Source organism: Ostrea edulis, chromosome 4 (genome assembly GCF_947568905.1).
Source record: "Ostrea edulis chromosome 4, xbOstEdul1.1, whole genome shotgun sequence".
NCBI lineage: Eukaryota > Metazoa > Mollusca > Bivalvia > Ostreida > Ostreidae > Ostrea > Ostrea edulis.
The window spans coordinates 5,366,947-5,381,318 of record NC_079167.1 but is presented as its reverse complement, the minus strand read 5'-3'; the positions used below and the strand labels follow the sequence as shown (position 1 = coordinate 5,381,318).

Below are 14,372 nucleotides of genomic sequence, written 5' to 3'. Positions count from 1 at the left end.
CTATACCTTGAGAAATTTATGGTTGTGATTTCATTATTGACTATCTTTGCAATCACTACACAAATGTAATCAAAGTTTAGAGTTTTCAATTGATTTCACAGGATTTGTGGTTTAAAAAAGCAAATTAACACAGAAGCTATGTAAAGAAAATTCATTTTTAGATTTAGTGTGTTTTCAAAATCTTGTGCATATAGAATCCTTCTCTTCAATTATATTACAGTTGATGAGACCAAAATTTGGAATGGAATGAAACCACTAACAGCCAACAGTAGCTGGCAGACACTGGAATCACTGCTGTATGGCAAAGCTGTTTCATTTGGGTTACAGTTGGAGTGGTTAATAGTAGCAGAATCAGATAATATTGTATCATTGGAGGTCAGTTATATTTTGAACAAAGAAATCCACCATTAAAACTATTCTTCATTTATATGGAGCATTTTTTGAAAATTTGTAAGAAGTTGAAAACTTTTGATAATAAATTCACATATGATTGCATCATGTAAGGTTTTATGGAAGTTGATATAATAGTGGTTGGGGAAAAAAGTTGATAAGAAGAACATTATTGAAGATAATGAAGACACTAGTGTCAATGTCACTATTGAATTATCAAAATAATATGGGGGGGGGGGGATGAAAAAATGTCAGTCACCATAGAAAGTTAAAAGTTTTGTCAAACTTTGTAGAGATTAGATGTTCATACTTGGCACAGAAGTTGTTTGATTAAATGGCATGCCATTACTTTGAATCAAGATTATTTGACCAAGGTCAAGGTCTTGGTTAAAAAGAAAATTTGAAATTCTTGTTTAGGCCAACCTTGGATTCTGATATTTGACATGTAGATGCATCACTATTGGAAGATGTACTGTTTACCATCATGATATTGATAAGAACATAAACAAAACAACATGACATCCTTTGAAGTTGGCAACTTTGTTAAAATTGATGGTAAAGGGCATGCAATTGTAACCAAAGTTGTTTCAAGAGGTGTTTTTTATGAAGTGAAAATATGCAGCCTTGACTTTGAAACAGAAATTTCAAGCGACAGGCTAAGTTTAATTTCCCAAACCGTGACAGAGCAGATGATGTCAAACAATAACAACATGAAAAACACAAAATTGCACATGTTGACAGATACAAAACTGTCAACTCTCTAGTTTTGCTACAAACGTTATTTAAGTCTGTCATAATTATTCCTGTTTCATTTGTTGTTGTAATATGACATCACTTGATATTAAGATTTTAGGATTAAAATTTCAATTTATAGCTATCATGTGGATGTGTTTATTCTGAGATGTTATTTCTTGCACTCAAGGACATTTTTCAGACAATGCATTGAGGCTAGGCTGACCTCAAAATGAAAACAATCGCATGAATTGGAAAGTAACTAAAATATGCATTTATTGATAGTTGTATGATAAATAGAATCTTATACTCCTGCTTATTGCGTATAAAATTTATGAAATTAATTTCTGGGTTTAAATATTTCCCTCGCGAATAGTTCCTAAATTTCATATGCCATAAGCACTCGTTCAAGATCCTGTATATAGCCAGGCAACTTCATTATTCTGACCATGCAATGTCTTTTGTAGAAATTTTGTTGAGGCCAGACTGGTAGTAGAGAGATATTTGAAGTACATTCTTGACACAAAAGTTAATTTGATCCAATATGTTATGCCATGGCTATGAAAATTTGTCATTTTAGCAAGTTCAAGGTTATTTAGGGAAAATTGAAAATTCTTGTACTGTACAGACCATACTTCAATCTGATATTTTGCTTCAAAATTCAGATCTCTACACTTAATTAAACAGAGGTCCCACATTGCAGTAGATGTAGCATGTAAATGAACCCTCACTGCTCAAATGGTGTAAGCACCCAGCTTGAAGTACTTCATGGGAAAGGTTGCATCTTATGAGTGACATATCATAATGATGATAATAATTTATAAAACAATAAATGCTAAATAAAATGGACATAAAACATAATAATAATAATAATAATAATATCCTTTATTTATACAGGATTGCACAATTAGTTATATAAACTAGTTTACATTGTGGTCCTGTCTATATACAGATCAGGAACATATATCACAAAACATGGAAATATCAGTTTATATACATACAGATAAGAACTAAATGAAAAGAGACAATAAACACATAGTATGATAGTATAAATGACTTTAGAAATAGCATAATTAACTTAGAATTGAAAGTATATTTTTAGAACTTTTAAAGGAGTAAGTATGTTTTTAAAACTTGTAAAAGATAAGGATGATAGAACAACAATAAAAAATCCATAAAAATTTCACAAGATAGACAAAAGAAATGAGTTTCAACAACACCATCAAACATTACCAAGCTCGATATCTCAAGGTTATCAAACAAAACACTACATTTTAAACAAAACATGTACATGAACTAGGAATAATTTAAATTCATGATTGCGGACATTTTACAGTTTTATTTGGATTAATTTCATGGATATGGTTTCTGTACATAGAAATATTACATAAATTATGGATTTTGTTGTAGTTTGAAATTTCTGAGATAGGTGGACCTACAAAATCCATGAAAATTGAGTCCTCATTAAATCTAATGATTCCACAGAAATTTCTATTTACAACATCAATTTTGTGTTCAAAGAAGTATTCACTGCTTTATGAAGGGGAAACATAATTTAATGGTGCACTATAACTGTTTCCTCTACTTCACAAGGTCATAGAGAACATTTTTAGGAGTGTAAAAAAAATATCAAGTTGTCTGACGACTGAAATGCGACATTTGATTGTGGAAGAATCTCATTCAGAGCAAAAATTTTATCTAGCCAGTTTTGATTGCTTTGATCTTTGACTGTCAAATTTGCCAGTTTCAAAATGGAATTTAAAAACCGTGCAATTTAAGTATTTGGAATATGCCCATTTGAAGTTTGCTTGGCAGGTGATATTTGATCATTTTTAGCTCTTCTGAGCCGAAGGCTCAAAGACCTAATCATATGGCCATATGTGTGGCGTGTGGTGTGCGTCAACTTTTTGGAAAAAGGGCTATATCTCAAGAACCTCTTGGCCAATTTTTGTCAAATTGTCACAGGGTATCCTTGGCCCAAGGGCTTTCATTTGTACTAAAACTAGGGTTGTGACCCTTTAACAAGGGGATATAATTAGGAAAATGCAAACAAAAGTAGTGTTTGCTAAAAAATCTTCTCCTCAAAAACCACTGGGCAAATTATCACCAATCTTATGCATAAGGATGAGGATAAGTTGTAAATTAAAAAAATTGTTCAAGGCATCATCCTGGGGCAAAGGGTGTGGTCTCAAGATCACTTCAAAGTTGACCTTAAATTTTGTTTTGTTAAAACTTTGATATTTTGCTTAATATAAGGACTAGGATCATAAAATTTTGTCAGTTGATGCATCTTAGGACCTAATATCGTGTTGTCTCAAAAGTAGGTCATGGTGACCTACTTTTTGAATTTCGCAGGTAATTCTTATTAAATGGATTTTGATGCATATCTTGGATACTTATGAGCCTATGATCCTCAAAAGTTGTCAGTTGATGGATCATGGGACCTTAAAGTGCATCATGTGAAAAGTATGTCACCATGACTTACTTTCTGAATTTTATGGCTAATCATTTGTGAATACATTTTAGGTTGTTATTTCAGATACCGAGAGGTTTAGAATCATCAAACCTTGTAAGTTGATGCGTCTAGAGGCCTCAAAACATATTTATTAAAAAAAAGTAAGTCACAGTGACCTACCTTTTGAATTTTGCAGACATTCAAATATCACATTTTCAATTTTAGATGCATATTTTGAACACTATGAAAGCTAGGATCATCAAACTTTGTCAGTTGATGCATCTTGAGTCTTCATAGTTTGATGACCAAAAAGTAGGTCACCGTGACTTACTTTTGGAATTTGACGGCTATATTTTCTCATTTCAGATTCTATTTGACTTACAATTATCAAACTTTGTCAGTTGATGCATGTTGAGTCTTCAGAGTGTGTTGACTAAAAGTAGGTCACCATGACCTAGTTTTTGATTTTGACGGCTATATTTGAATATTTCAGATACTATTTGACTTACAATCATCAAACTTTGTCAGTTGATGAGTCTTCAGAGTGTGTCGACCAAAAAGTAGGTCACTGTGACCTACTTTTGGAATTTGACGTTTATATCTGAATATTTCAGATACTATTTGACGTCAATTATCAAACTTTGTCAGTTGATGCATCTTGAGTCTTTGGAGTGTGTCGACCAAAAAGTAGGTCACTGTGGCCTTCTTTTGGAATTTGACGGCTATATTTGAATACTATTTGACTTGTCAGTTGATGCATCTTGAGTCTTCAGTGTGTCTACCAAAAGTAGGTCACTGTGACCTACTTTTGGACAGTTACATTTAAATTTTCAGGTACTATTTGACTTAACATCATCAAACTTTGTCAGTTGAAGCATCTTGAGTCCTCGGAGTGTGCAGACTATAAATTAGGTCACCTTGATCTACTTTTTTAACTTCAAAGCTAAATCTAAATCAAATGCTAAGAGGCCTAGAATCATGAACCTGTTTCAGTTGATGTATCTTGAGTCCTCGGAGTGTGTCAATTAAGAAGTAGGTCACTGATATACTTTTTGAATTTCATGGCTATATTTAGATATTTCAGGTACTAAGTGGCTTAGATCCAGGTAGGTCACTGTGACCTACTTTTGCTTTTATTTCTGACAAGAGTACTGCTTATGGTACAAGAAATGCCCATCATCAAGTCTACATCGTATCTAAAAGAAAAACTTGAACACTACTTTTGACAAGAGTATTGGTTATGATATAGGAAATCTTTAAAACCTTGTTAATTGATGAATCTTGGTTAGTGAGAATTTTTGCCTGTTCTACAATGTATCAGAAGAGCAATTCTAGGCCCATGGGCTTCTTGGTTTTTTTTTTGTTTTTTTTTTTTACATGCATTTATAAATGTTGTTATAGACAGTGTATTTTTCTGTTTTAGTTCACAGAAGTGGATCTTCCTACGAGCAGTTCCCTGAAAATCTATGATGGAGAGGGTCTTACGGCACCTCTTGTTTTTTCATTGGACAAAACTCCTGAAGATCCCATATACATTTCTCAGAAACAATCTGTAAGAATTGTGATGTCAACAGATCACCATGAGTATGCAAAGTATCGTGGCTTTCAGCTCAAATATAAACAAGGTATTGCTCCATTGTACAGTGTACTTGTAATAGAGATATTAGTATACACTGTACATATAATTAAAACATTTAATTTCTATATGTACATTTATATTTTTTCTGAGCTATCCAAATGAATATGATTTAAATGTTACAGCTCACAAAATGTCACTTTGGAACATTTTTTTAATTACTTTTTCTATATTTCTTTGTACCTTAAGAGTACTCTATGAATTTTGCATCTCCTTGGTTTCAGACTTTAGGATATTGACTTTTTGAATTAATGGGTATATTGACTGGGTCTGAAAATCTTGTTCCTTCTTCTCCTCTTTAAACTTATTTATTTAAATGGTTTGTTGGTGGCATTTGATAGGGTATGGCTTGTGTTGTGCAATGGGCTGGTGCATCAGGGTTAAACTGAGTCTGACCTTTGGAGTTTGAGGAAATGAGCAGGTTCAAAAACCTTCCTTGTGCCTCTCTCTTGAATCATAATGGTATATAATTTATGGTCAAATGCAGGCTTTTCAATGCTAATGAAAGTTTATGAAGTAAGACTTAAAGAGCCAATGGTTTTGATTTCAAAATCAGAAATTCACACTCGGCTAATAATATAAAGCAAAACATTGTTTACACAAATGCTTTGATGACTCAACTGCACAACATATGACATCTTGCATTGTCATCACTTGTACTGCTGGTATAAAGTTTCACAAAATCTATTATGCACAAGAGCATGCAATTCAATCGTTTTGGCAACTCTTGCATAAGATAAGTAAACAAGAGGCCCAAGGGCCTAGAATCGCTCTTCTGATAAATTGTACAACCCCACCATTTCTATTCTTAGCCTCTTAGTATTCTAAATCTTTAGTTAAATCCTAAGAATTCAAAAAAAGTAGGTCAATGTGACCTACTTTTTGGTTTACACATTTTGAGAACCCAAGAAATATCAACTGACAAAGTTTGATGATTTTAAGCCAATTAGTATCTGAATATTGAAATATAGCTGTCAAATTCCAATCGTAGGTCATGGTGACCTACTTTTTGGTCAGCGAACTCCGAACATGCAAGACCCATCAACTGACAAAGTTTGATGACTGTAGGTCAAATAGTATCTGAAATATATAAATAAAGCCGTCCAATTTCAAAAGTAGGTCAAGGTGACCTACTTTTTGGTCGACACATTCCGTAGACTCAAGATGCATCAACTCTCAAAGTTTGATGATTGTAGGTCAATTAGTGACTGAAATATATAAATATAACTGTCAAATACCAAAAGTAGGTCACAGTGATCTACTTTTTGGTCGATACATTCCGAAGACTCAAGATGCATCAACTGACAAAGTTTGATAATTGTAGGTCAAATAGTGTCTGAAATATAGTAATTTAGCTGTCAAATACCAAAAGTAGGTCACGGTGACCTACTTTTTGGTCGACACAAACCGAAGACTGAAGACGCATCAACTGACAAAGTTTGATGATCCTAGGTTTTACAGTGCTCAAAATATGCATCTAAAATTGAAAATGTGAAATTTGAATATCTGCAAAATTCAAAAAGTAGGTCACTGTGACCTACTTTTTATATAAATATGTTTCAAGGCCTCAAGATGCATCAACTTACAAGATTTGATGATTCTAAACCTCTCGGTATTTGAAATAACAACTTAAAATATGTCTATAAATGATAAGCCATAAAATTCAGAAAGTAGGTCACGGTGACCTATTTTTGTGTTGACGCATTTTAAGGTCCCATGATCCACCAACTGACAAGTTTTGATGATCATAGGCTTCAAAGTGTCCAAGATATGCATCAAAATTAATTTTAAAATAAATACCTGCAAAATTCAAAAAGTAGGTCACCGTGACCTACTTTTGAAACAACTTGACACAAGGTCCTAAGATGCATCAACTGTCAAAATTTGATGATCCTAGTCCTTATAATGACTAAAATATCAAAGATTTAAGGAAATATAAATTTAGGTCAACTTTGAAGTGACCTTGAGACCACGCCCTTTGCCCCAGGGTAATGCCTTGAACAATTTTTAATCTACAACATATCCTCATCCTTATGTGTAAGTTTGGTGATAATCTGCCCAGTGGTTCTTGAGAAGAAGATTTTTTAGCAACCACTACTTTTGTTTGTATTTTCCTGATTATCTCCCCTTGTTAAAGGGTCACATCCCTCTATTTAGTATGTATGAAAGCCCTTGGGCCAATGATACCCTGTAACAAATTTGAAAAAAATTGGCCAAGGGGTTCTTGAGTTAGCCCTTTTTCTAAAAAGTTTACGCACACTGCACAAATGGCCATAGCATTAGCTCTTTGAGCCTTCGGCTCAGAAGAGCTAAAAAACATATTTCAGTGTTATTTAATCCTGCACAAATCCCATGCAGATCCTTTTTATACGCCCATCTTTAGATGGAAGAACGGTGTCTCTATATCTGTCTATTCAGGGTTTTTGGTTTCTGTTTTCATATCTCTTTCACATGTTAAGCTGAAACTTGCTGTGTAGCTTCTTTGTGGGTCACACTAGATCATTTATTTTGACCGTTCTTGCAGGAGTTTTTCCCCTTTGTTTGAAATTTAATGTTATATAGAGGGTACATGGTTGTTCATCTAACTCTCCCACAGTTTTCAAGTGAGGACCTTCTTGTTTTACAGAGTGTATGGGTATCGAAGATGTGCATGTGGCAAGGATTTTGATTTTGTTTCAATTTTTGAGAAAATTACAAGTTGTCGGACTTGATCAGTTTTAAAGATTAAAGTTACACGGAGAGCATATCACAGCTTGATGATGGCTGATATTATCTTAAGTAAAGTTCTACACTTGTGGCATTTTGGCTGTTTGCTAATCACTGTCAGAGAAAACAAACACATCATTAAATACACTTGACATAAGCTCATGTGACGGGTGTATTATGCACCGTTTCTGGTACTCTTGTTTTGTTGTCATTTTTGAATAAGTGAGAGTGATGCTGGTCTGTAATTTTTTGTGTACAAACATTTGCATAAAAACTACATGACCTGAAGTTCAACTCCCAAAGAATGTTCACATGTATTGTAGGATTACCTACATAGTGTTAAATCTAGAGAGGACACACATATCGTATGTTCAAAAGGGCACTTTTCGTCGTGGCAAGACAATTTCGGGGCACTTTCACTGTATCATATACTATGATAGTAATTAATAGAATAATCATTTACTAAGCCTATTTAAAAGTTAATACCTGCTGCCTTGATTTTAAACTTTTCAATCAACCTTGTGAAATAAAGAACAATCTTTTATATTAACAAATATTTTGAAAAAATTTATTGAGAAAAAAGGGCATGGTGCAATTAAAAAGGGTATGGCACCAGCCAAAAGGGGCATGGTGCAGTGCCATGCTAGGTTGCTTTAGATTTAACACTACTACAATACTGAAATTGCATAAATAGGGATGGAACAATTCTGGGTTACTGACACTTAGGTAGAGGAAATTTTATAACCATCCCCATTACAATAAGCATCCTTTTTCTGACTATAATGTTAATTTGTTTATCATGTTTGGTTTGATCTCCACTGAGTTGTATATATGTTATTATGAAAATAGCTTACATACTTTAAGTAAGCTGGTATGACCTGCAGATTTTATTTGACCATGGGCATAGCAGAAATAAGTACCACTCATATAAATGTACATTTAAAGTATTTAGATTCCAATAATGTATCTTCTGTAGTCCTCAAATAAATTCTATTGCATTAACTGCATGCATGCTTTTTTCTTCTTTAAGTTGACCAAATGAAAAATCAAAAAATGGCATTGCTTTTTTTTTTTTTAACTATGATTTTACTCTGAAGTTTATTATTCCTATTTCTCACATTATCACCAGTGTGAGATAGACTTTACCCATGTGAGACAGCCATGTGAGATTTTTCTGTCTCACACTGCTGCGACGTCATTTGATTGTGACGTAATATATTTTCTATGATTTACGTTACACGGTGAAGATTTACGGTACACGATGAAGCAAAAATATGTTGCATTGTTATCTTTAAATTTTAATGTATATAGCTTTCTGGTGAACATCCTTAGTTTTTTTTAGTTTACACTTACAGTGTAAACCATTTTCGGGTATGCTCTTTCTGCCTATCTAATTAGTTTTTGCATCGAAGTTCAAATGAGGATTTTGATAATTTAGAATTTTCTCAAAGCTCCTAAATTTATGCACTAAACTGTAGGTAAAATGTGAGAAAAATAATCCTTCATTATTAACTCGTGTGGGATAGGGAAATTCCACCTCTGGAACAAGATTCGCTGTCTAGGACTCGGCAAAGCCTCGTCCTAGACTGCGAATCTTGTCCCCTCGGTGGAATTTCCCTATCCCACACTCGTACTAATGAAGGATTCTATTAATCATCTATGACAATTTTACAACATTGTATCTACAGGCTGCACTCTGGAATTGAAACAAGAAGGAACCATTTATTCACCTGGATATCAAGTGAACAGTTATCCTTCCAATGTGACTTGTACATGGGTCCTGACACGAAACAGTGGAGAAACCAGACCTATTTCCCTTCGTTTTTCAGAATTTAAACTGAAGTCTGATTCTGATTTTATAGAGGTGAAACTTAACACAGTGTGTTCCATGACACATTCTTAGGTAGAGGGTATTTGAATTTTAGATAAATGGCCACAATTCACATCAAAAGGAGATAATTAAGAAAACAATGAAAGCAGTGGATTTTGTTTGCTCGAGACTTGTGGATGTGCTGGGAGGCTCCCAGAATCATGTATTAGAAAAACTCTAGCCAGGAATACAAAATCTCCTGGATTCCTCCACTAAACTGAAAATTTTGAAATTAAGAAGTTAGTTTTAGGTCATCTAAGTCACTCAGGCGGCTTATTCAAGTTTCTTCAAATGAAGGGCATTTCATTTGAATGAAATGAGTAGAGTGTGGTCATTTAAAAATCTTAACCCCTGGACCAAAAAAAATTTACCTGAAAATTTTCTGGTACATGTACAATGTAGGTTCAAATTTATTTAAATCATATGGTCCCCCAGGAGTTGGGTGGGACCACATTAAGGGATCAAAGTTTTACAGGGGTTATATATCTTTAAAAATCTTCTCAATAACAACTGAGTCAAGATGAATCTTGATAAGCCAGTATCTCCATATTCAATTTGTTGCCCCTGGAGGTAGGATATAGCCACTATAGGGAATCAGAATTTTACATGGGAATATATAGGAAATCCTCATCTCGAGAATAGCAGGATCATGCTTACTCATATTGATATGCAGCATCCCCAGGTAGTGCAGATTCAAGTTTGTTCAAAATTGTGGCATCTTGGATTAGTGGTAGGGCCACTTATAGGGGATCAAAGTTTTACATGAGAATATATAGGAAACACCTTTAAAAAGTAACAGCAGGGCCATGATTACTGATATTGATATACAAGCATGCTCAAGTAGTGCAGGTTGTGCAGTAGTGCAGATTGAGGTTTGTTCAAATCGTGGCCTAGGGGGTTGGTTGGGTTTTGAATAGGGGTCAAGACTTTATGTAATAATACACATACTAATTGCTACACATATTAAACAGCAGAAAATGTATTGGTTACCTCAATAATATGCAAGCATCATCATATGATACATTTACTGACATAGGCATTTGATTAAGCAAGGACAAAAACTGATAGTAGTAATTGAATATGTGTTAACAATTGAACAATTTTAACTTCTTTCCCAATTCTTTCAAATTTGGTTTGAAGCATCAGTTTGATAAGGGGACATAAATTTTAAATTTCATGATCTCGAGGTCAGGGGTTTGGTTCCATGGTGGGGCCAAAATTATAGTGATTATATTTATCATAAGAAAGAGTTCTTTAATTTTGCTGATACTGTAAAAACTAAATGTGTATTTAGGAAAAGCAGAAAGGGACATACCAAAATTGTGAATTTCTCATTCCCAGGGTTCTGACGCTAGGGCAGATATTTGAATGCGCTTGAGGCTAGTGATACTTTCATCTAAAACTCGGTTGACCAATAAGGCCTGTTGGTCTTCTGTCTAGTATAGATGATCAGTTGCTTTGAAATTTTTTTCGTTTGAACATATATATAACAATTATCTTTCTGAAATCATAGATCTACAATGACACGGCAGGAACTGCTTTGCATACAGGAAGTGGATTGACGGGAACCAATGCTATTACAGAAATATTTAGTTCTACTGATGGTCATCTAAATGTGACTTTCAAGTCCAATCTGGTTTTGGTGGAAAAAGGATTTAAAGCTGAATTTTCTGTTGGTATGGTATTATAGTCAGTTTCAAATAAAGATGAAAAGAAAACAGCTTTCAACAATTATATCATTAACTTTATTGAGCAAATATACTCTTTTATGATCAGCCTATATTGTAATATTATAAACAGTATTGCATTCTTGTATGAAATGAATAATCATTTATTACCATTGACAAATATCTATCCAAATTTTGGAAATATGAATTGCTATGTAGTATTACATGTACTATTAATGTAATAGAAGATATATAGATATAAATCTGCAAAAATACAAATTTGAACCATTATGAAAAACATAATTTCTTTAACAGGTGTGCACTTGAGATTTTGAGTAATGTCAATTTTTTGGAAAGTGTATTTTTGATTTCTACGTAGAAGGAGAATCAGGAAACTTAAAAAGAAAAAAACTGGAGTCACAATGCTTGTTATTGAGCTACAGTTTCTAAACATGACCTTTTCGCACTTAAAATTGACTCAATATTTATTCAATTAAACTTATCAATCATTGCATAAAATAGATACATATTAAATCATGTCTTCTAACAATACAGATAAAAAAAGGTTTAATATTAGTAAGGGCTATTCCAGAAATAAATACATGGGGGGGTCAGGAGGCACCTTTTGTATATACCAAGCACCCATAAAAAAAAATAAAAAATTACCCCATGACCCATCAAATTGATAAACTCATTTTACAATGACCCATCTAATTAAAAAAAAAAACTAACCACACCCACCACAAAAATATTTTTAAAAATGAAAACGGTACAGATCTCGCGAGGTTTTCGGGACAAACATTCTAGTCAATGACACGGTAATGCCTGTGCGACATTGTATCACAGTAGTTCTGAAGAAACGATGTCACATCAACAATCAAAGGCATCTATGGCGGGAATGTTGGAAAGATTGGGAGTCCAAACAATGCTATTACCATGAAATGGGTATGGATATGTTTTTCCACGAATCGTTCGTCTTCTAATGGAGCCCGCGCCCGGAGGCCTCTATATCACCATCACACTGACTGATAAATATAATGCATCGGTACCCTCGTATAAATCAACTAAGGTTTGCCTATTTTTATTAGAAAACAGAATACCTATTGGTTTCAAAATATTCCCAAAGTCGATGCACTGTAAACTGTAATAATCTACAGAACAGAGTTCACCGCCATCACGTCCAAAGGGACCCTACTAAACGCGCCTCTAATTTGAAGAGTGCCGTAATGGAAAGTTATGCGCTGCAAAGAGCGACAACTCGAATAGTTCTATGTTACTTCCGATTTCGAAAGCAGCATTTCGAAAGCACGTTTTCAATTTTCCTTTGTAACCAACACGACAAGAGCGACAATAAAAATATTCTGAAAACTCAACACCCACGTGGCACAAAATAAAACAATAGAAACTACCCACTACCCATAATAAATATTTTTTGAACAGTCCAACCACGGACCAAATAAAATATGAAAAAATACGACCACCCACACAAAAAAATATCATTTGCCGCCCGACCCCCCCATTTGATCATTTCTGGAACAGCCCTAATGGAAATAGATAATGACCTTTTTAGCTCACCCGAGTTGAAAGTTCAAGTGAGCTTTTCTGATCGCCTGTTGTCTATCGTCTGTCTGTAAAATTTTCACATTTTCTTCTTCTTCTCCAGAACCATTGAGCCAATTTCAACTAAATTCAACAAAAAGCATCCTTGGGTGAAGGGCTTTCAAGTTTATTCAAATGAAGAGCCATGCCCCCTTCGAAGGGGAGATACTCATAAAAATGCAAAATATAGGGTGGGATCATTTAAAAATCTTCTCAAGAACCACTGGGCCAGAAGATGAAAGCTTCCTGATAGAGTGCAGATTCAAGTTTGTTAAAACCATGACCCCTGGGGTAGGTTGGGGCTACAATAGGGGATCAAAGTTTTACAATGGGAATAAATAGGGAAAATCTTTGAAAATCTTCTTCTCAAGAACCACTGGGCCAGGAAAGTACAAATTTACCTGAAAGCTTCCTGACTTGTGCAAATTCAAGTCTGTTAAAATCGTGACCCCCAGGGGTAGGGTGGGGCCAAAATAGGGATAGCAGTTTTACATACAAATATATAGGGAAAATCATTTAAAAATCATCTTCTGAAGAATCACTGGGCCAGAAACGTTTACATTTACATGAAAGCTTCCTGGCATGGTGCAGATTCAAGTTCGTAAAAATCATGCCCCCGGAAGTAGGTTGGGGCCACAATAGGGATCAAAGTTTTACATGCCAATTTATAGGGAAAATCTTTAAATATGGGCCAAGGTGACTCAGGTGAGCGATGTGGCTCATGGGCCTCTTGTTGCACTTGATTTAATCATTCTGTTTTTCCATCAGCACTGTCTATGACACACATTAACTTAAATTCCCTGATTAAGCATAGGAAGACCTTTTTTGTGATTTTCACATTTATCAGCTTTGTCTCTATGGAGTTATGGGACATAAATTGTTTTGATAGCACTAATATGAAATCTAGACACTAACTTGAGATAACTTGATAAGATTTTCATAGCATTTAATGGTAATGTTCAAATTAGGAAGAGGAAAACTCTTTTTGATTTTCAGATTTTTAGTGTTTTTGTTACGGAGTTATAGGACTTCGATATTTTTTTATGATAAAGTATTCATTGCAGTCTCCTTTGTCTTTTTTGACTTGTCAGTTTTCTGTCAAATGATTACCCTTCACTTGGTGAGGAGCAGTAAGGAGTCTTTTTAGATATATTTTTCACTGAGAGTATAGTAATTCACCTGATCATCTGTCATTGTATTTGACTAGACTAGTATTATAGTAACTCGCCTGATCATCTGTCATTGTATTTGACTAGACTAAAATGGTGATGTAGGATAGGATGGGTGAGAAAGTACATATAGAATCCTTACTTATTT

At 34.2% G+C, this 14,372-nt stretch overlaps 1 protein-coding gene across 1 annotated transcript in view; it reads left to right on the top strand.

Annotated features, from left to right (window-relative positions):
- LOC125672113 (uncharacterized) overlaps window positions 1-14,372 on the top strand; it is a 197,988-nt gene that overhangs the window by 18,589 nt on the left and 165,027 nt on the right. Inside the window, exons 9-12 of the mRNA XM_056161740.1 lie at window positions 221-375; window positions 5,001-5,202; window positions 9,608-9,783; window positions 11,303-11,465. Coding sequence (XP_056017715.1) covers window positions 221-375; window positions 5,001-5,202; window positions 9,608-9,783; window positions 11,303-11,465 — 696 coding nt within the window. The remainder of the gene's footprint in view (window positions 1-220; window positions 376-5,000; window positions 5,203-9,607; window positions 9,784-11,302; window positions 11,466-14,372) is intronic.